General features: G+C 38.0%; 1 protein-coding gene across 1 annotated transcript; it reads left to right on the top strand.

Annotated features, from left to right (window-relative positions):
• Positions 1-2,565: 2,565 nt before the first annotated feature.
• Positions 2,566-21,341, top strand: BOLL (boule homolog, RNA binding protein). The gene is made up of 11 exons (XM_062498400.1): positions 2,566-2,583; positions 4,619-4,762; positions 7,693-7,784; positions 9,962-10,016; positions 11,415-11,493; positions 13,793-13,959; positions 14,484-14,555; positions 15,242-15,289; positions 16,326-16,451; positions 17,916-17,990; positions 21,324-21,341. Exons 1-11 carry the CDS (start codon positions 2,566-2,568, stop codon positions 21,339-21,341), a joined length of 894 nt encoding a protein of 297 aa, XP_062354384.1.
• The last annotated feature ends 824 nt before the right edge of the window (positions 21,342-22,165 follow it).

Genomic DNA, 22,165 nt, shown 5'->3' with positions numbered 1-22,165 from the left:
TGATGCTAAAAAAAGGGCAAAAGGCAAAAGCCTACAGGAACCAGTATATTCTGACTCTTGTCTTTTACTGCCTTTTTACTGTCCAAACTGCCTTTTAATTTGTGGGAGAGAACAGCAGGGGAGGTAATTTCATGCTGTATATATTGCTGGCATGTGGAATCAGGAAAACCAGTCGTACTCCTGACTTCCTTTGAGAGTGGCTCCCTCAGCCAGGAAACAATTCCCTTAATGAAGCAGCCACGCAGTACCAGGGCAGCCTAGCAGCCTTTGTTATGATATTCAAGTCTTGTATGCATGGCAGTATTTTTTACCAGCTCTACTTGTAATCTTGCTACATTTATAGGTGTGTTGAATTTTCAGGTTTTTAATCATCACAGTCAAAAATAGCTCAGTCTTTCTCATTTATGTGCAAAAGTTCCATTTTTGTCACAACAGTCTTATTTTAAATGTAGTTGTCCCAGATTTGGGTTTCATAACTAAAGGAGGAGGTATAACGTAGAAGATACAATAATTAAAACTATGCACAATACACTTTCATGTCTCTGCATGTTCATTTATTCTTTCACCTGTTCTCACTTTAAATCCCCCAAATCAAGATATGAAGCACATGAAAGGCTTGGGCTATTCTGCCTTTCACATCATTAAAATGTAGTGCTGTTCTCAGGATAAGCTTTGTTGCTGTCTGATAAATATTCATAAAAGTCAATGAATGCAATTCAGCAGGGTTCTGTAATCTCACAAAATAAGTACTTCTAAAAAATCCTATCAGATCTGCTAAGATTGCCTTTACTTTTATACAGTTTTCTCATCTAAAAAAAAAAAAAAAGCCAAAAACCAATAGTAAGAGTTGAGCATTGTTACATATTACAGGCACATAATTATTAGAAATTTTTCTAGGTTGTGGAGTTTTTTTATTCTGTGTGGTAAAGAGTAATGTTGCAGAAGCTAATAGGTGTTGAAACAGCACCAAAAAGTTCAGGAGCAGTGTAGGGTGCCATAAGGACTGCAGGTCTGTGCTATGCCTCGGGGACAGTTAAATGATGTGAAGGGCTGTTTGGTTTAGGTGGGATGGGTGTAATTTTCATAAAGCGAAATACAAAGACTTAAATTCAACTGAAATATAATGTAGACATTATCAAGACATTCTTCCTTGAAGTATTTGTTTTAAAGGACCAAAAAAGCATAAACCATGAGAGTCACTAATGATAGTAATGATCCTGACATTGAGTCTCAGAGTTGAGCTGCAGTGACTTAGCCTGTGCATGTTTGATCACGTTGAAAAACAGATTTCCCACTGGTGTGGCTCTCTCAGCACACACTTGTCTGCATACCAGCTCCTGCTGTCATCACATCAAGGACTTTTGTCAGGCTGTACCTTCGTACCTGCATTGATTATGAGTTTGGCATTTGATTCACTCTTTTTTTCCAGACCTGTTTAATATCAGAGGTATTCTAAGGGTAAAATGCATTTGCAGACAGGATAAAATTATGGAACAGGAGAGCACATTGTAGTGCTGCTCAGTAAATGACCATGGAAGTACACTTGACACAAGCATTCCTATTGGTGCTTCTCCTCCAGTTCAGTAAGGGTGGAAAAATAATATTTTGAGTTGTAGTATTCTGGGGAGTGGTCATTAAGGTGCTTTCTAGCTCTCTCGAGTAGACCCCAAATTTTATCTCTAATGTCATCCCCGACCCACAACTGTTCTCAAGCTAGCCTGTCTACTCAAGAGTCTTTTGGGAACCTTAGAAAGATTATTTGAGTTGAAATAAGGACTTCTACTTCATGTTGATAGCTGTTAAATCTAAACCATGTTTTGATCCTCCCATCAAGTATGGCCTGGTAAGCCAGACACAGGTAACTGCCTCCCTGGGCATTTTCGTATTTCTCCCAGGGGCTAGATGAAATGCATGACCGTTTTCCTCCGTGTTTCACACCCATGTTGGGATGATAAAAACCCAGCTGGGATGTGCCTCCTGCCTCCCCAGGCGATGGGGAAGTTGCCGGAGGCTCCTGGGCCGACACAGATCCTCCAAGCACGGTTCCAAAGGGCGGTAGCTCTGAGGAAGCAGCCGGTTCCACCCGCCCCGGTGCTGCTGCTGCGCCGAGGCCACCGGTGCCACGGTACCCGCGGGGAGGGGAGCGCAGAGCAGCTGGGCCGCCCGACACCCGCTGGGCCATCGGTACAAGCGCCCGGGGCTCCGGGCACTGCGGCGGCCGCGAGCCGCCCGCTCCGGAAGGCGCGGCTGCACCGGCAGCCCCAGGGCCTCGAGGCGGGGAGGTGCCGAGGAAGAAACGCGCTCGGCCGTCCCGTCGCAGCGATCCCGTGAAAGAACTCGGGGGGCTGCGGAGACAGGGATTTGGGAAGGGGTGATCTCTCCAGGGAAGGCGGGCTGAAGCGTGAGAAGGAAGGGCCCCTCCGTTCCGCCGACTCCCGCCAGGCTGCGCCTCCCCGCCCGCGGCACGCCCGTCCCGGCTGCCGCGCGTCAGCCGGGCGCGAGGCGGGGCTGAGGAGCGCGACGCGTGCCGGGAACGTGCCGGGGCCGAGGCGGCTGCGAGGACCGATGGATCCCGCGGGCGCGGTGAGGAGCCCGGCGGGGCCGCGGAGCCGGGCAGGCGGCCCGGCCGGCGGGAGGGCGGCGGGGCCGTCCCGCTGGGGTGCCCCGGCTCGCACCCGCCCGCGCGGGGCCGCCATTTTGTCTGCGGAGGCCTCAGGCTGTGTGGCGAAGCCGCTGGCGGCCCCACAGCGTGTGGGGGATACGGTGCCGGGGCGACGGGGTCTGGCTCGGAGCTCGTAGCAGGCGGACTGGGGGAAGTAGAAGTGTTTAGGGAGTTAAGTGTAAGGAACCACCAGAAAGGCCTTCGGAGTTAGGTTTGTCTGACCATGGGTGCGTTCAGTGTGAAAATGAAAACAGCGATTCTGCTGGCAAGCAGCTGCCAGACACACTAAGTAATCCATAAAAATATTGATGAATGTATATATCCGTATTATTCGGGAAAATTGATAAAAAGGAAGTTTACAAGACACTAGAAATAAATATTTGGGCAGGTGATTTGCTGATGGCATGTACTTGGTTTTTTTAATGCTGTTTTCTTGTTACCGTACTGATGATAAAGAGGTGATTATCACAATACAGGTTTTGACATGTAACACTTAAAACTCACTGGGATTTATTGAATTTACTACTGTGAGTTCATAAGTGGTGTATTTAATTCCTCATTTCTTCCATTGAAGTTTTTACTTTTGTGGCTTATTTTAATATCTCAGGTGTTAAAACATGTACGGAGAAAATGCAGTTTGGGCTCTTTGAGGCAAGGAATACATCTTGCCTGTGCTGACAACTGTTAATTGTTATAATTGAATCCAGAAGTTTTCATGCTGAACACGACTGCCAGATGGTTGTGCAGTTGGAGTCTGGTGTGAGAGATGGAGAATGTAACCTGGTTTTGTCCCTCAGGAGGTTTTTGCTGCAAAAATGAGTCCTCTTGGGGACTGTAGTGACTGTGTAGGCTCCTTGCTTACTAGAGGTGGGGTTATATTCCCAGTGAATATTCTGGGGTGATATTCCCAGTAGGACAGATGCATACTAGATTCTCTTGAACAGATCAGGTTAACAACCTCAGGTTTTCCTCTGCCCCAAACGTGCTCTTTTTAGGACTTATGTCTTCTCTAAAACTAAAATTATGTGAACTAAACTGGATTTATTGTCTTTAGGATAGCCACAATAATAGCATTAACCCATTATTTAGAATTAGTAGGAGTAATGCTAAAGCTAAAGAAGTATCAAATAATCCTGTTGGAGAAGTTAATGACAATACTACATGGCTGCTTCCTACCTATCACCTTCACAGTTAGGGTTGTCTTTGTAAGGCAGTATTATTTTGTTTTGAAAAGAACTTAAACTAAAATTCTTTCACACTTTGCAAGTGTAAGCATGCTGGAAGTTAAAACATCAGGCATGCTTCACCGAATAATGGTTTCCATGATACCCATTGTGTTATGTTCCTTTACTGGGGCAAGTGCAATCTGGTTGTTCTTCTGCAGAGGAAAATTCTGTTCAGATCACTGTGTGCTGTGTTTTTAGGCCAAGAGAGTGTTGGATTAAAATACCAGTTTTCAAGACCTGTTCTCATCGGGTGTGTGGAGTTTGTTGATTTTGTGAGGTGGAATTATGGGTGCTTGGCACTTGGAAAATGAAGGCTGTTTCAGAGAACAGAGTTGTGTAGATATGTGAGAGAGCTCAGATTGAGTTTAGAATGTCCATTCTATATAGGTTTAAAATAAGGGCTTCTAGTAGATAGAAGATACTTTGTATGATAGAATTCATAAGCTGAAATTTATGCAGCAGGGTGTTTTGCAAATTGAACCAAGGTTGGTATCCAGTTTGGAAGAGTGTTTAGCATTGGACCTCAGACCATAGTGTATTCACCAAGTTACTGACTTGATTAAGATTGAGTTTATGTTTAAATACTGAGTTACATTCTGAATAAAAATACATAGTTAATGTTCAGTATCTGCTGTGCCTAATGAAAAATTCTGTGCGTATTGTCTGTTGAGAGTTGTTTCATTTCTGACAAATGACATGTAAGATTTTGAAAATGTTTTCTTTCAATCAGCAGGCCACTGATCAGATGCAAACAGAATCTTTGCCTTCATGTCCCAACACTGTGTCACCAGTGAGGTTAAATAATCTGGTCGGTTCTCCGAGGTTTGGAACAGTTACTCCAAATCGTGTCTTTGTTGGAGGAATTGATTTTAAGGTATTCTTCCCTCTTTCTGGTGCTAAATTATAGTTTATAACAATATAAAAATCCATGGGGAGAAAAGAGAGAGATGGTTGTGTGTTTGTTTAGTTGGTAAATCTTCTTCACTTCTGTAGCCAAACCTACAGTAGAGAACAAAGCTTGAAGCCTTGATTTGCATAACTGTCCTACAAAGTTGACTGTACACCTAGCTGCTAGAAGCTTTTGACACACCACTTCTTTAGAGTTTTCTTTTTTCAAAGAAAATAGCTTTTTTCATCAGCAGAGCTGATGGCAGAAAAGCATGTGGAAGGTTTCCTTTATATGTGCCACTTAGTGTAATTTAATAAACTGTCACAATGTTTCATGTTGCCAGTGGAGCAAACATCAGTGGCTTTTGTTCCTCTAATATTTCTTGTTCACACAAAGAATTACAGTGTGTGTATTCCTCACCATAGTAATTTTCTTAAAGGCAAGAGCTTGTTTTTTAAAGAAGTATGGTAGCTGCTCTGAGTAATTTGCAGTATTCATCTTAATTGTTAGAATGCTCCGGCGTTTGTGTATTCTCTCAAATCTTTAAATAGCAGTGAACATTGGGCCTCTCTTACCTTCTTCAGTTGCTTTAAACGTTTGTGACAAGGTTAAGGTTTTGCTTTAGATAATTAAGCCATTGACTTTTGCAAAACGTGCCTGGTCTGCTTAGCTCTTGCTTTGTTCCTACCAAGAGTATCTTTCCTGCCTTAATCCTCCCAGGCTGAGACCTTCTGAGTACTGACTCATTTGAAGAGGAACAAGAATTGACAATTCCCTGAGACTATTTAGTGCAAGAAATTCCAGAATCTTCTAGTTTATTTGGCTGAGATAATTCAAATAGAGGTGTTCATATTTTAAGGTGTACAAGATCTTCAGTACATTTGGACTTTAATAAAGTGGCACAGTAGGTTTTTGCATCAATAGTAAGCAAATTACTGGAACTATAAATAGACCTCTCTTGCTATCTTCTGTCTTCACTGCAGTTTCAAAGGTTAAAATACTTTCCTGTCTAACATCAGTGTTTTATTAATTACCATATTTATTGTTCATTTTAAAGGTCTCTTGTCTTGGTTCAGTTGTTGATACTCCAAAATTTATTATGAAATTGTATTTTCAACAGCAGTTTAAGCATGTTTGTAATCATAAAGAGGATGGAATTTTTTTGCAGAGAGGAGAGGAAATAGAAGGGATGAAACCTCTATAGCCATTTTAGTTGTTCTTCTATTTGGTATGATTCTTTATATCAAATGCAGCCTTAAATTTCTGATGTAATCCTCATAGGGTTTATATATCAGTCTTGAATTGTTTTCTATTGGCAATCTCATGGCAAAAAGTATTGGGTTTTTTTGGAGTATTTTCTTTAAGCCAAAGGTCTCATTCAAATCACCGGAGGTGATGCAAAAGCTGGTGACTTTATTTTTGTGAAAAAGGAAGACAGTTCATCAATCAGTGAATAAATCAGTTGCTTGCTTTCTAACAAGCTCTTCTATGATTTTGCCATTTTGTCTATCACCATGGCAGTGATTCCTGTTTGCAAGAGGAAAACCTGGTCTTTCAAATTTAGAGAAACAATTCAGCAAGGGAGGTTACAGTTGAGAACATTTTCATCTTGCTCCAAAGAGCTCATTCTTTAGTGGTGCAGGCCATGTGTCATTGACTTACACTAATGCTGAGCCTTTACCTTCCTTGAAGAATCTGACAAGTGCCTTTATCTTACCATAAGTAGGAAAAGGCAAGTCCTGAATGTGTTTCTCATAGTTTTCTAAATATCACGTTTGCATGGATGCTTGCAGATTTCACTGTGCATCTTAGAACAGCATTTCTTTCTTATTTGCCATCAATGCACTGCTCTGCACATAAAGCTTTGTCTTTCCAGATTCATAGTCATGTGTAACAAACCCTCGTGTCCTTGGGTGATACTTTAAGCAACAATCAATTTCAGACTTGGGTGAGGCACATAATCCTTTGATGTGCTGGAGAGAATTCCCTAAATTATGTACAAGCAGTCAAAGTAATCCACTTAGAAGTAAAACAGTACTTGGTATACTTTTAAGTTAAGCAAAAGTATAGAGCAATGGTGCATGCATATTACTGTGCTTCTCCCAGTGTTAGGTGTAGCATTAACTAAGGGCTGTGTAGAGCAAAACTTAAAACACAAACGTTGTGCTTACAGCATCATATGTGATATTATACATATGTTGTTTAAAAAGATTCATAGAAGGCAGAGGAGTGTTCACAAAGCTTAGGTGAGCCTTTACAGTAAAAAGTTGTTTTATTACCTGCATACTTGGAAGGGGGGACAGTTCCTTCCAAGTTGACTTAGACCACTCTCCATTGAAATAACACTTTCTTACAGTGGGGAGTTTGTATAGTGTGCCTATATGTATTTTCAGACTCATGTTAAAACCACTTCAGAAAGAGGGATCATGGTATATTCAATTAATTTGACCACTAAATCACTGTGATTTAGGGGGATTTTTTTGGTTTATGTGACCTGTTTGTATCTATATGCTCTGCTGTGCTGCAGTTGCAAGTATGGCAGTCACTTTTCATACTGTAAACTGCTCTAGCATGTAAATTACAGAAACTATAATTCAGGTCTAGTACACCTGCTTCCCTGATCTTAACTGTAAAAGGAGAGTTGTTACATAAATCTACTAATGAGAAGTTTTAATGAGAAGTTTCTAGAATGATTGCTGAATAATTAATGCAGTAGTTAAATGGGCCTTTAGGCTCATACTTGCTCATTCTTCTATCTTCATATGTAGGGTTATAATTAGTTTGTAGCAAACTTCATCCAAATTATGTTTGTTAATAATCTTATGGTAAGCATTGAACTAATTATCAAATTAATTGAAAAACTGTGCAAACCAACTTTTCCTTTTTTTCTTCCCCCTCTTGATTTACTGTACTAGACTAATGAAAATGACCTGAAGAAGTTTTTTGCTCAGTATGGCAGTGTGACAGAAGTGAAGATAATAAATGACAGAGCTGGAGTATCCAAGGGGTTGGTATAATAGAATAAGTGTATTGTGGGAAATTGAAAATAACAGAAAGCTGACTATAGTAAATTTGATTTTTATAGTTCATAATATTTTATCATTGTTATTTCAGTTATTCAGTGTGTGCAAAAATCTGGTTTTACCCATTAATTTCTCTATATAAATGGCTCCAATTTACATAACTAAATCTCTATTAGTCATGTTGTTATAAGATGATGCTGTGTGCAGCTAGGACAGAATCAATAGTTTCCATTTTTTTTAGGTTTTCTTAGTGACTATTACTTAAGTAGATTATCCTAGCAAGGTTATTTAGTTATTAAATATATTTATTTCTGTTACTGAAAACCAGTATGGAAAGGAGCCTAAAATGGAAGAAGAGCTGAGATACACCTGATTGTGCTGGAGTGCATGGCATTAACAGAGTTTTGTGTGAAGATTTTTGGAACAGCAGCATAGGGGACAAATCTGATACTAAATCATGATTACATAAAAACAGAGATTTGAGACTGGAACTAGGAGAAATGACCAAGAGCAAATACAGAGGAAGATTAAGATTGCATAGTAAAATTATTGCAGTAACCCAAAGGATGGAGATGTAAATAAGGTGGGGAAGTGCACTGCCAGAGAAGGGGGAAAAGAGAGCTGAAGCAAAAAGCAATGTGCATGAGTGTTTCCCTCTGAAGTTCTCTCCCTCTGAGCAGTAAGGACAGCTTTAATGCTGGCAGAGCTTAGTATGTATCAGCAAGTTAAGTGCTGAGCTGCAGCTCTTAGCACAGAGAGTGCACTTGCATGACGTCATAGACTTGGTCCCACGTCTGTCACCAAGCCTTTTGTCCTTTTAGTAAATTCCAAGAAGTATCTGAGAATTGCAGTGTATGTATGTGTCCATATAACCCATAATAATTATGCAGTTGTGATTGCTAGCATATGTCTCACAGCAAATACGTTGGGAAATAATTACTTTCCATGCTGTTAGATGATTTCTATTGAACTCCAGGCACAGGCTTTTCATTGCTTCTGCTTGACAAGTGATTTTAAAATCTTAGGATTCTGTGATTACATCTATTAGTTTATTGTCCACACAGTCTACAGAATGAAAAGTCTGTGCAGGTAAGGTCCTAAGCAGGAAAATACTTTGTCTTCTTTGAACTTGGAAATGTTTCCAGATTTGTTTAGAGAAGCCAATACAAGAAAAAACCTACAAATTTGTAAGTGCAGCTGGTCAGATTTACTGAACCTCTGTATTTAAATTAGCATACAAATGCTCACAAAGAACAATAACCTTGTATTGCAAAATCTGATCTGCTGGCAGAAAGGGCAGAAGCTTGTACCTTCTGTAATCTGACCCTGAGAAATGAACGGTGGCCCTAACAAATCACATGTACAGAAATGCACATTTCACATTTCAAAGATGTTTGAAATTTAGGAAGTCAGATTTAATGGAGGGGGGAGGAAGGTTTTTTGTGTTTTCTTATGTGTGTGTTGTATACATTCAGATTCTTACTTTGCACTGGCAGTGCCACCAAGATCACTCTGGCAATGAATTGAGGGGGTTTGGAAAAGCATGAGTTCTGAGTGGAAAGCCTGTTTGATTTATTGCAGCAGTTAGAAGAGGTATGGTAAAAGACACACTGTCACGAAGTATGAGAATTGCTTCATCCTTGATCTCCACAGTACTCTTTTTTTAATGCTAATCCTGTTAAGAATTACAGGAGAATTCACAGATAATGGCTGCATTACTGCTTTTTCTGAGAACTCAGTTTAAAATAGTGGGTTGTGCTTGTGGCAGTGGGGAGTATTCACAGTTGTTGCTGAAGTAGGTGGGAGGTGTACTGTGAGTTACAGTATATTAACCTTAAAAAAAATCCCAAGTGTCTCATCTTTTGTCATCACAACAAGTAAAAGGTTTAGATCAAAATCTTTGTTTAATAGCAATGAAGGAATTTAAGACATAGGCTGAGTAACAGGAACAGCTGGTCATTTGTGGTGATATATTGCCACGTACTTGAATGTAATAAGGAAGATGCTAAGAATACAATTATTAATTCAATCTTCACTTCTGGGGTTGTTTTTTTACCCATTACTTTACCTTGTAGTGTCACTTTTACTGTACATCAAGTAACTACATGCTGTGTTTGTAAATACAAATTTTAGAGGCTTAGCTTCTGTCATTTTTGTTTAGGTATGGCTTTGTTACGTTTGAAACCCAAGAAGAGGCACAGAAGATTTTACAAGATGTAAGTGACAGTCCCCATTGTGTTTGTCTCTTAAATGAACTAATTCCTTTCATACTAGGCCTGAGTAGTTTGGTCCTCTGTTTGCCAAGTAGCATTTAAAGATGAGTTGGTCTGATTGTTAATAAAATAGTCTAAAGAGAGCGAAGGTAGAGATTTGGAGATCTTAGTATAAAGCTAAGATTTATACTGAGATATTCTGGAACTAAGGAAGGAAGTTCTAGTTCATAGTACTGTTTTTGACTTTGACATTGGTCTTTATTTTCTTAGTCTACAGTAGATATAGAGTTAGGAAAATTTTATCCTTCACGTTCCACTGCTGTCAAGATTTTTGTCTGGAAATTAGGAAGATCACTGCTGTCTTTTATTCTGTCATGCTTCTTTGTCAGACCTGATTTAGTTCCTTTTAGTAACTATTGGGTTTCCTTGAAGCCTTCAGTGATGAAGCTCAAGTAATTTAATTTTTGCTTCTCTTAGCTATGTTACTGTATTGATGCTCCTTGTAGAGCCTTCCTTGAGACATGGTCAGCTCTTCAGTTCCTTTGGTTTTGTGAAATGTGTGCTCTTGTAATTTGTTTGGAATGTATTGGAGACATCTGTCAGTCAGGAGTTACTCATTCACATGAGGGTTATCAAGGTGCAAGGGAAAAAAACCCAAGAAAATGGCATTTGAGATTTGCAAATTGCCTTCTCACAATTAGAGGGCTGGTTAAAATGTTGGAAATTCCGAACCTTTGTTTGACGTTAATGGAGCTAAAAACGTGTACAACCAGCAACTTCTTGAGTCAGCTGGCTTTCCTGCCTTGGCGTTTTTTAAATTGCTTCATTTCTGTGAGCTAAACACCAATGGTACTGAGTACCATTTTGTAAATTGTACCATATTGCCCCTTTTGTAACTGAAAGGTTGCTCCATGTGAAGTCTTACTGATGTCTTACTTTGCCTGCTCTAAGTTCTTTAATACAGATGTACTACAATATTACCACCTTTTTCATCTTTGCACATTTCTACTATTTCATATTTGTCTTAAGCTCATGTAGCATCTAGGTCTTTCTCCATTTAGGCTGAGTTTCTAAGCTTCAATTTATGTATGAAATTAATGGATTTTTGTTTTATGCTGTTGAATATTTTCGTATGCAACTCTGATTTTTTTTTTTGTCCTTTTGTCCTATTCTTCTACTTTGAGTAATATCTCCAGAACTTCCTTTTATGTTGCAGTCTACTAGCAATGTGTTAGTATTAAAAACAGACCTTGGAGTTTCACCAGGTTCCAGACACAGATCCTAGGGTCTGGTTTCAGCATAGTTGCTCTCATGTATCTAACCTACTAAGTTATTTTTTACTTCTCAGATGCCTAGGTCTGTGTGGAAAATAATAAAAATGTCTTCCTTCTTTAATTCTAGGCTAAAAAACTCAACTATAAGGATAAGAAATTGAATATTGGACCGGCAATAAGAAAACAAGTGCGGAGTCCTAATGCTCGTATGTATTTTTGCTTGCTTTTGTCTATTGTCAGTATGAATGTAAGTTTTTAACAAAGATGTACCTGGTCTTGCACTGCACTAGTGCTGTGTGTGGTATGTGCTCAGATGGTTTGCAGTGGAAGGAAATGCATGTGACTGGAAGTGTTGAAATAAATAGATTTATGGTCTCTTGGTTCTTTTGTCTCTCAATATGTTGTTTCTTTTACTTTATTGGAGAGAGTTACCTATCTAGGAACAAACTGGATGGAAATTCGAGTTGCCTGGCAGAACATTTTATCTAAACATTTAGTGTGTCCTCACAGGTTCCATAGGATAAAGCAGGCTCTGCTGGTTAGTTTCATTGTTATTTATGGATTTATTTATGATATTAAAATCCATCAGGATTGTTTCATCTTGGTTTCTTTGGAAGAAACCATAAGGAATGGGTGGTTGCAGCCCTCACTCTCTTCTTGAGCTGTTCTAAGATACTGGATGGATACTGAAAATGTCAGCTATAAATCACCAACTTTTAAGATGAGATCTGTCAGTTGTCTTCAGTAAGGGCTGTGTGCCAGAGGTGTAAAATAGATTTCTTTTTGAAGTGCAGCAGGCAATGAGGTGTACTTTGGGACTTTGCTGCAGTATTTGTCCTATGGTAACTTTTGGAAGAGTTAGGAAAAACCCATCCTTGTGCTCATCTTCATTCTGATGCCAAAGTACAGAAGAATGTTGGTTTAATTCTGAAACTTTCTTCAGTTTTGTCATGCTCTGTTAGAAGTAGTTCATGTGTGCACTAATGCTGTTGCTGCCGATACACTTGCTGAAGACAGGAAGTTTGCCTTCTCCCCACCTTGTGGCTAAGTATGCCCTTTTTCCTTGTGAAAGTGTGTGGGTTATTTGCCCACAGGAAATGGAATACTTTTTCCAACTGTATAGTTTCTTGGCTGTAGAAATTATTCAGTATGATCTTTGCTCAGTCATTATCAAGAGGTTGTATGCCGTTTTCTTGCTATGCTTTATTTCACTTAGCATTTTTGACTTGTGTCACTTTCCAGCTTGTGTTGCCTGACTTGTGAGGCTTCGTGCCTCTGACTCTTATAATGTATGTGTATATTGGTAGAAAAGAGGCGTATCTCTGTGCTTTAACTGAGACATGAGGCTTTAAAAAAATCTTTCAAGAAGCTTTTTGAAGAAAGCTGCTGCATTCTTTTGAGATCTTTATTTGTGGACCTGTTCAACTACCCGTTGTCTCTCATGCCTAGGGTAGGTCTGTGTTACAAGATCATATTGGCATCCAGACACATCCTAGGGCCTTGTTTCAGTACGTCTGCGCTCATGCTTAGCGTGTATCAGTCACTAGGATGCTTTGCCCTACTGCAGCTCATCTTGGGTTCATGAAGCCAGAGCAACTGGACTTTAAATGGCACTGTAGAGCTGTGGTTCCATTATATTTTGCAGAATTAAAGAGCTGTCCTCTATAGCCCACGTATATAGCTCTTGTCTTTCATTGTGTGAAGCAAAATGATTTTTAGCTCTTCTGTCGTCACAGGATCCCTTGTGGTAAGAGCTTTGAACATAACTGGGAGAGCCACTTGGTTTGCCTTTCCCCTGCATCAAAATGTATTTTGAATTGAAGTGAATTGAATGGAAATGAATTTTCTGTGTTTGATGGAGAGGATTTCCTTTTTCTTTGCCAGAGTCTTGCTCAACACTGGCAGAAAGTCTGTGCAGCGTACTTGGTAGCTGGCATTGTTAGATGTGGGATCGTGTTGATCTCATCTGAGATACCAGTAAGTGCAATTCTAGATTGCTTACTGGAGCTAAAACAGCCTTTAGTTTTCCTAAGGTGTGCTTAATGTTATCCTAACCAACATCTTAGCTTGTCTGTGGATAATATTTCAGCTGTGTTGTATCCAGGTGTCTTGATGTTGTGATATTGTACTGATATTGTTTATATTGTGTTCTTCCTGATTTTTTTCGGTACTATGTTACTATTTTGTGGTTTCAGCTTCAGTTACGGAATTAATTTTCCCTTTTTTTTCCTCTCCAGAAATATCCCCATATTGTGTGTTACATTTAGTAGTTTATATGGATGTCATTCTCTGTAGCCTTTCCTATCTAGCTGTGGAGACAATCAGTGGCCATCTGCTTTCATGATTGTGTTTGAGGGAATTGAGATGGCATTAGACACACTGCTCTATGTTCTTTCCTTTGAATGTTTTCTTTCTGTAAAGATCGGAAGTGATCATCTCTTTTTTTCATTGTGTAAACATCTGAAAAAAGTTATTTGTAAATAAATTTTAAAATATTTATTCCAGGTTCTGCTGTAACACCACAAGCTGGTACAATGTATGCAACTACTGCTGTATCACCAGAAGCTGGTACAATGTACTTGACCACTTCCAGTGGCTATCCATATGTTTACCATAATGGAGTGGCTTATTTTCATACATCTGAAGTCTCTCCTGTTCAGCAGCCATGGCCAGTAAGGAATTTATTTTGGTATTTATGCTTTTCTATGGACCAGGATAACTGCAGTGTTTTCAAGTCCCTTCTGCTTCAGTTTCTTCAACTATGCCTCCTGCTAGACGTTTAAATGGCTTCCTTATCTTAGACTGTTTATTTTCTGTTGTTTTGTTTGTTTTTTTTTAAATAACACTTCAGTTTATTTTGCTTCTACAGAGGACTTTTCCTTTGGTGTAACCTATTGAACAGGATAGTTCATAATCAGTCTGGGCCTTGCCCCAGGAACAAGTTTTACTATCTCTAGGTAGTGATGGCCTAGTGCTTTCTAAAATGGTGTGGGTGAATGTGCCAGAGATTTTTGTTTGATCTAACAAAAGCCATTAGAGACAGTGGATTTGAAGCAGTTAAAGTGTAGGTTAAAATTTCATGAAAATTTTTCAAAAGGAAGGGGATGGTTCAGCATTATAGTGTTCCAGAGCTGTAATAGAAGTGACAGTTTATGAAATTGCTGCATTAAGATTTGTAACTTCTTTTCTTTTGAAGTCTCGCTCTGTTTCCAGTTCACCTGTGATGGTTGCTCCACCTGTTTATCAGTCTCCTACGTACCATTATCAGGTATCTGTTTGGAAATTATTTTCAGACCATCACTAATCCTCCAGCCATGCAGTACTGTTTGCAGCACTGTCCCGGATCTGCTTATTCTTAGGAAATAAAAAGATTATTCGTAGTAGTCGTGTGAAACATATTTTAACTTCGTTGAAGACTTTTCACTAGAATACAGTTTATTTTGTTTATGTAACTACATGAAGGTTCAATAAATTGCATTTTCTTTTGTGTTGCAGGACAATTGGCTTATCATCTAAGCCAAACTCCTGCTCGCGGGTAGGGCTGGTTAAATCAGGTTTCTTGGGTACTTGTCAGGTTGAGTTTTAAGTAGCTCCAGTGATGAAGGTTTCACACAACATTACTGGAGAGCCTCTTCCTCTACTTGACCCTTCTCATCATAAAAGACTTTTTCCTTAAAGCTACAGCATTTTTTAGTTGTCCAGCCTGGGTCTCTTGATTCTTGTGCTCTGATGTCCTCTTCTGAGAATCTGACTTAAGTATTTTTGAGGTTTATGAAATGGTAAAGTTAGAGTCTGAGTGGAAATAGCCAAAACCACGTTAGTGAATAATTTGTGGCTTAATGAAAATCATATTTCCTCTTTTTAATTGAGAATGAACTACAGATTTGAGAATAAAAGTATTCTATGTGTGTTTGTTCTTCGCCACATTAGTGACATCTTCTTGTTCAATTTTAGGCACCAACACAGTGTCTTTCAAGTCAGTGGCAGTGGTCTGTTCCACAGGTAAATGCAATTCATAGTTGCAGCATTTTGCCATTACTTTTCACCTAGTTTGAAGGTATGCTGTGCTTATCTAAGAGTGGTGTTTCTCACTATTGGCAACTTGGTTGAAATTAGTATTAATTGCTGTATTTTAGCAGTGTATTTACAACACTTATTGCTACAACAGAAGGCATAAAATAGCATCTGTTGAAATATTAAATGTAAATGTGATGTAAAGAAAATATCTTCCCCTCCCCTTCAATTTAGCAAAATATTTGTATCAAATTACGTAACAAATTCTTAAAAAACAGGTAAAAACTGCCAAATTTTATCTGATTTAAGAAATGGATAATAACTGTGACATTTCATAGGAGAAGAGTTAGCAGAAGCATGTGGACACACACAGGGTGAAATTAGACCCAGGCTCTTGAAGTAGGAAAAAGATACTGTTAGCTTAGTTATTGTGGGGGAAGAGTTTATCTGTTTTGTGAAAGAGCAGCTTAATATGGAAATCCTGACACTTGAAAAACTCAAAGAGTTTGAACCTGGAAGGAGGACCAAATCCCTTAAGCTTCAACTGTTACAATGCAGCCTCATTACTTCAATAGCAGCCAGCCTTGTCCAGTTATGGCCTGTTCCTCTCTAATAGATTAATCCACTGCTTTGAAATCAGGGTGCTGAATTAGAGAAACTCTCATTATCTTAAAACAAAAAATTTGTTTTGCTGGTGTCACAGTGTTGCAAGGGAAATTTTAACTGTAGTGTATTTCTGAGATCTTAAGTGTGAATTTTGCAAGTTTTAGGATTCTGCAATGCTCTCCAAAATGTAAATAAAATCTGAAAGCCACATAAAATTGCAGGACTTTTTTTCTCCTACTACCTAACCTTTCTATCCATTTATTTTCTTTAGGTTATCAAAGATTAATTTTACATGTTAAAATAAAGCTCTGTCTTTTATCTTTATATACATATATATATAGCAAAGAAGTCTGTAAAATAAACTCTTCTCTTTATCCTGCTTAAATCATAAAATTTATTAGAATGTGTTTTATTTCAGTCTCCTACCTCTTCACCTCCACTCCTGTACCTGCAACCATCTGAAGTCTTTTATCAGCCAATAGGAATTAACCAGGAGAATGGATGTATATCTCCACCTCTCCTAATGGAAGCTGCAATTCCTGAGGTATTTTTTAAAATGTAAAAAAAGCATGCTGAAAATCAGAGTGCTTATTTGCAATTGAAGAATACAATCTTTTATTTAGTAACTGGCTGCTGGAGCAGTTAAATACTGGAATGGTTGGCCTCTGCTGATGTTTAATAATTTCAGGTGTCTTCAAGTTAGAATTTCTCTTTTGGTCTAGGAGATTTCTTTGATTCTGGAATATTCTAGAGAGTCACAAATCTATTACAGACAGCGGTAAAAGGACTTATCAGTTGGTTTTGTATGCAAGTAATGTTTAAGTAAAATGGGAGTTCATTCTTTGGAATGTTTGGTTTAATATCCCTGAACCACAATAGTTTCCTGAAGGAATTATTCTGTGAGTAGAAGCTTGTTTCTAAATATTCTAATGATATGAATTAATTAAGAGTGCTTTATTGTACTTTAAAAATCTCTTCAGCATTAGAAATATTACTGATAGAGAATCAAAAAGCTGTAAGCAAAAAATACTTAATCTTTCAATCAATCTCTTCATAATTTGATTTTTAAAATGATAGTAAATGGCTACAGAAAGACTGAATTACATTTTCAATTTGGTATTAATTGGTGCTTCTCAAATATTCATTCTTCATGAACAGGAACGCCAAAATAGATGTTAAATTAGGACGTCTAATTACTAATGCTAGTAATCAAGTATTGTTCCAAAAGTAAATGGGTATTTTATTACTACAATAGAAATTCCAAAACTGGTATTTCAGACATCTGAAGTGGAAAATTCTGACATGCTGAAGTAATTAATTTCCCTACAAAGACAGGGAATAATACAAGGCTTGGGTTATGGGGGCTTTTCTTCCTTATTGAAAGTGCATAAATGTTGGTATTTATTTTACAATCATAATCTTTTTAACAGTACTATGATACCTGTACTGGTTCATGATTTTGATACAAAGGTGTACAGAGATCTGAACTCTGTGAGCACTAAGAAAATAGATGAAATTATTTAAGCAATATTTGATGTGCTCTTGGTTTACAGGTAGGCAATTCCTTCATGTTAAAGGAAGCAGTCTGTCAAATTTCAGAAGAATGGTGTAAAATTCCAAGAATAGTCTGTAGTACTTGTATGAAAATATTTTACAAGTCTGATACTGCTGGGATTTACATTTTCAGTGTACTAATCTACACATTTATACACTGTTACTATTAAAGCTGAGTAAAATGGATTTGTAATAGAGAAGCTGCTGCTTCTGTCAAGGAAAGCAATTTGTGACACTGATTTAAGATAAACAAAGTTTACTAAACTTTATTGATCAGTTGGGAAAACATAGATTTAAATACTGAAATGGTGTTTTTTAAAAAAGGAAGTAGTTCAGATAAACATAGCCCTCAATTTGAAGTTTTAAGGATTCTAAATTCATACGAAGGGCTTGAAAACTTAACATTGTGAAACAAGCTTTTGTGCTAAGTTTTTATACTTTTTTTTAATACCAGCTGTATTCTGATCATGGAGTTCAAGCTCTACATCACCAGCCCTATGTCCAGAGCCACATAGCCATGCCTGCAGCTGTGAGTATCAAACCAAGATAGTTATACAGCAAGTAAGGCAAGAGGGGAATGGATGAAAAAAATCTTTTATTAATTGGTAAATAAGGAAATGGGAAATGTTGGAGGGAAACTTGAGATTTATTTTTTTTTCAATTGAAGTTTTGTTACAGAGGGACAAACATGTTTTGTATATGGGAAAGCTAAGAAGTCAAAATATGACTAGTTGTTTTAAAACAGAGCTACAAAGTAAACTGCAAATAAGAAACATTTTGAGAGGAAATGGTGAACCTTACTTAGTTCTTTAAGATGATGGTTACAAATGCTTGCTTCTTTCTCTGGGTCTTGACCTTATATTCATTACTTCAGCCTTAGAAGAACACCTCATGTTGTGAACAGTTGAGATTTTGAAGCATGGAGAACAAAAACTGTCCCAGTCAGTCACCTCTGGGTGTTTTTCTGTGCAGTTCTGATTTAGGAAGTCCATTTGAATATTATTCAAATGACATGAATATTATTATGAATATTTGAATATTGTTATTATTTGAATATTATAATGTCACATGATGCAAGTTGTTGAAACGTTTTCGTTTCCAGTTTAACGTCCTCTTGTCTAAATTAAGAAGGCTGTTCACACCATACATGAAAAAAATGTCAAAACTGATTTGCCTGACAGAGATCTAAAGTTGTCAATAATTATACTTGATATTACAGCACTTACTCTTCTGTGAAAGGTGCTTACTCAGCTGCAAGTGGAGGATTAAACACGAGTGAATAAAAGCCATGTTATAAGCTCTCTTTCCTGTCCATTTTTAATTTATTTTACTTTACTTAGCCTTTTTTCCGACTCTTGTGTAACAATATGTACTAGATATTTCCAGCAGAGGGGGCTGTAACCTAAGCGTTGTCTTGGAAGAAAGTGCACCGTATTTCTTGCCCATTCTTTCATTTTTTCTCAGAAGTCTTGTTACCTAGAATTGAAACCCTGATCTCTTTAGGTCTTGTGTAGATTCACAGATAGTTAAACTCTTCCAAAGGCTTACCGAACTCTGATAATTTTATTTATTACAGCTCGATGCTGAATATCTCTGGGTTTTATTTATTTAATTAGCTGCATTTACTAGTAATTAGTGATTCTAAAATACAGCTCTCCCTTTTAAGTTCCCATATTACCATACCCACTTGGAGTTTGAATATGTTTCCCAGGTAGTGAATATGATCATCTTGTACTGTGTCTGTCAGTGTGGCTGAGCTCTCATCAATGATGGAAAAAGGCAAATGTTGTCAGCACACTGCTATGTGTTAAGCAGGTGGCTGTGGTATTACCACCTGCTCCCCAGCTGCAACAGGCGACTGCCTGGTGGCTGTAGTCTTCTTAAAATACCCAACAAATGCATCTGCTGCTTAAAAACTGCCAAGCACTGGTCACATAAGAGAAAGCAGGTGCCTGAAGTAATGACTGTACCTTGGAGGTAATCTGCTAATTGCCTCTACTGCACTGTGTATTCCCAGTGCCATTCCTGGGCTTTATCGTAGGAGCTGTAAGTCAGGTGGTGAGAGTAAGATGCTACAGCTGGGATCAAGATCTTTCGGACAGTTGTAGAATTCTTACAGCTTTCAAATGTAGCTCACAGCACATCATTCTCTCTGTTCTACCATCAGTAGAACCAGTAGTAACCACTGAGTTACATCAACAAAATGCTGGTTTTAAGTTCAAAGGTTTTAATAGTGCTAAATGAAAATTAGAAGACAACATTGTCCAATTTCCAAGTGTAAATTATTTTGAGATCCAAATTTGGTATTTAGGATCAAGTTTGAATCAAAAATACTAATTCCATCCCTGTGATCATGTGTTTGCTTATGACATTGAATATATTTACTTTAAGCTTATTCTTTTGGCAGTTAATAGAATGTTCTGTTTATGAGCATGTGGAAGTGACTTCAGATATTTACATCTATACAAATAGATAAGGCTAGCATTCATTCTCAAAGGCTGCTAGGTGACACCTTTTTTAGGAAGTGAAAAGACTTCTTACTTGTACTGGATGTTTCAGATCCTATATAGTTTTCTAATGTGGAGATGAATGTTTGGATGCCTCCAAAGGGTATATGCTAAATAATGTCTGGTAGTAAAAGTTAGCTGGGCTATAGTAATGGTGGAAACTTGAGGGAGGATTGAAATTTGTGATCTTTGATTTCAGGCCCAGGACCAGTATCTGTGAATTAAGTTTTGGTTTTGTTAAGTGGTTATCTTAAGTTCTGAGGCACTGGCCTGGTAAATATTTGTTGTATATTTTATGTGTATATGAGGGAGACCCCTGAGGCCTGAGGAGCTGAGCACACAATTGCAGTCTACACAGAGTGAGCAAAGTGTAAAAGGTTCTGCTACAAGGATGGAGTGGGTGGGTAGGGTTTGTTTTATTTAATTCTTTTAGCTTTTATTATTAGTATTATTATTAATATTAATAATATCAATAATAATATTAATAATAATATCATTATCATCATCTACCTTTTTGAGCTGCAGTCTCCCCTTTGGGGGGTAGGCATGGTTTGAGTCTGTCACAGTTACTGCTTTCCCATAGTTTGTGTCAAGCAGTGTTTTTGGGGGGCATCAACAGTACCAGACAATAAAGTGTCATTTGTATTGTAGTTCCTGGTTGTTTGTGTTCAGATCATTGTGGTGCATGATGGCCTTTGGGTTGTGAGTGTTCTGTAAATTTAACTGAACATAGCACACTGCTTTTTCTCTGCAGTTAAGAGTAATAAGGGAAGATTTGTGTTCAGTGTGTATAATATACATAAATATATGTGTGTTTGTAAATGTTTGTGTAGATACACATGCAAGTAGATTTGCATAAATTGTGTCTTTCATAAGAGTTCTAGTGTAATAATTTGGGGAAAAGTTTAGTTATTTTATACTTGTACTGCATGTTATTGTCTGATATTGCATCTGAAACAACAAAAAATATTGCTGCATATTTTCTGCATATTTTGTTTATAGATATGTTAGTCTAAAAAACATGAATCTTCCAGTTATATGATTGCCAAGAGACTTGTCACCAGCTGCAGCTAGGTCTGTTGTCTCTAAAATGGCTATTTTAAACTCCACTTGCTAATTTGATACTAATATGGGAAGGTACAGGGGGTGTGTGCTGTTTCTCTCATTATTTCATTTTGTGTTCTCTTTACAAACTTCTCTTTTTCTTTTCTACTAGTTTGCTCTTACTTCAGTTCAATGGGTTTTTTCTTTTGCTTTCTCTTTACTTGATGACCCTATGGAGCATTCACTATTAAAGCATTTGGGCCACTCTAGTCTATCTTAACTGATTAATTTTTTTTTTTTTCTATGTCCAGTCCTTCCTGTGTGGCTGAGATCCATCATCAGCATAACAGCTAGCAGCTGCCACTTATGGAATTTGGGGTCAGTTGTTTCATTGCAATGCTTGCTATTTATGAATTAGTGATTCATAAAACATGCTCAGATCTAGCACAGTCTGCAGCATCACTTACCTGCTTCCTGCAGTTTGACACTTGCTAATAATTCTCTTCATAAAACAAGCTCTATATACAGTGTCATTCTTATCTGGGATGGTAATGTATATGTAAACTCCATCATAATTTTATGTAGGTTTGGATTGTTTTCCTGCAACAAGAAAGAAATTTTCAGTACTTCCAGTGTAGGATTTTTTTTCTTTCTGGAAACCATTCTAATTCCCTTTTGACAGCTTCTTCCCTTTTCCTCTCATTTCATGCAATTTAGAGTAACTTGTGTTTATAGGGCTGTGCTCTGGCAGGTGCTCAAGCATGCTTTTACAGTGAAAATGCTGCCTCTTTTTGTTGCTTACTCTTTTTTAAAAACTAGGATTTTGGTGAAAGGAAGCCTAGGGAGGAATGTGTGTTTTGCACAATATAAAATTAGAGTAAATTCCTTACTTGCTGTCCTTTAAACAGCTTACTGGTTTGTAGCAGGGCCTTTTGCTACATGCTAAGAAGTGACTTCTTGTCTGTGTGCCTGTATGATCTATCCCCAGCTGTGGCTTTTAAACACATATTAAAAGCCTGCCCATGTAAAACTGAGGATAATTTTTGCAGTAGACAAAGAGAATGTGTTTGTGTCCTACCTATACTAATAGGAGTTAAACTTAAAAGAAAAGAGAAATACATTGGGCTTTAAATCCTGTAAAGTTGATATGAAA

The sequence above is a fragment of the Cinclus cinclus genome, chromosome 9, assembly GCF_963662255.1.
Source record: "Cinclus cinclus chromosome 9, bCinCin1.1, whole genome shotgun sequence".
Lineage (NCBI taxonomy): Eukaryota > Metazoa > Chordata > Aves > Passeriformes > Cinclidae > Cinclus > Cinclus cinclus.
Note: the sequence above shows the minus strand (reverse complement) of the source record. Positions and strands in the feature narration are given on the sequence as shown.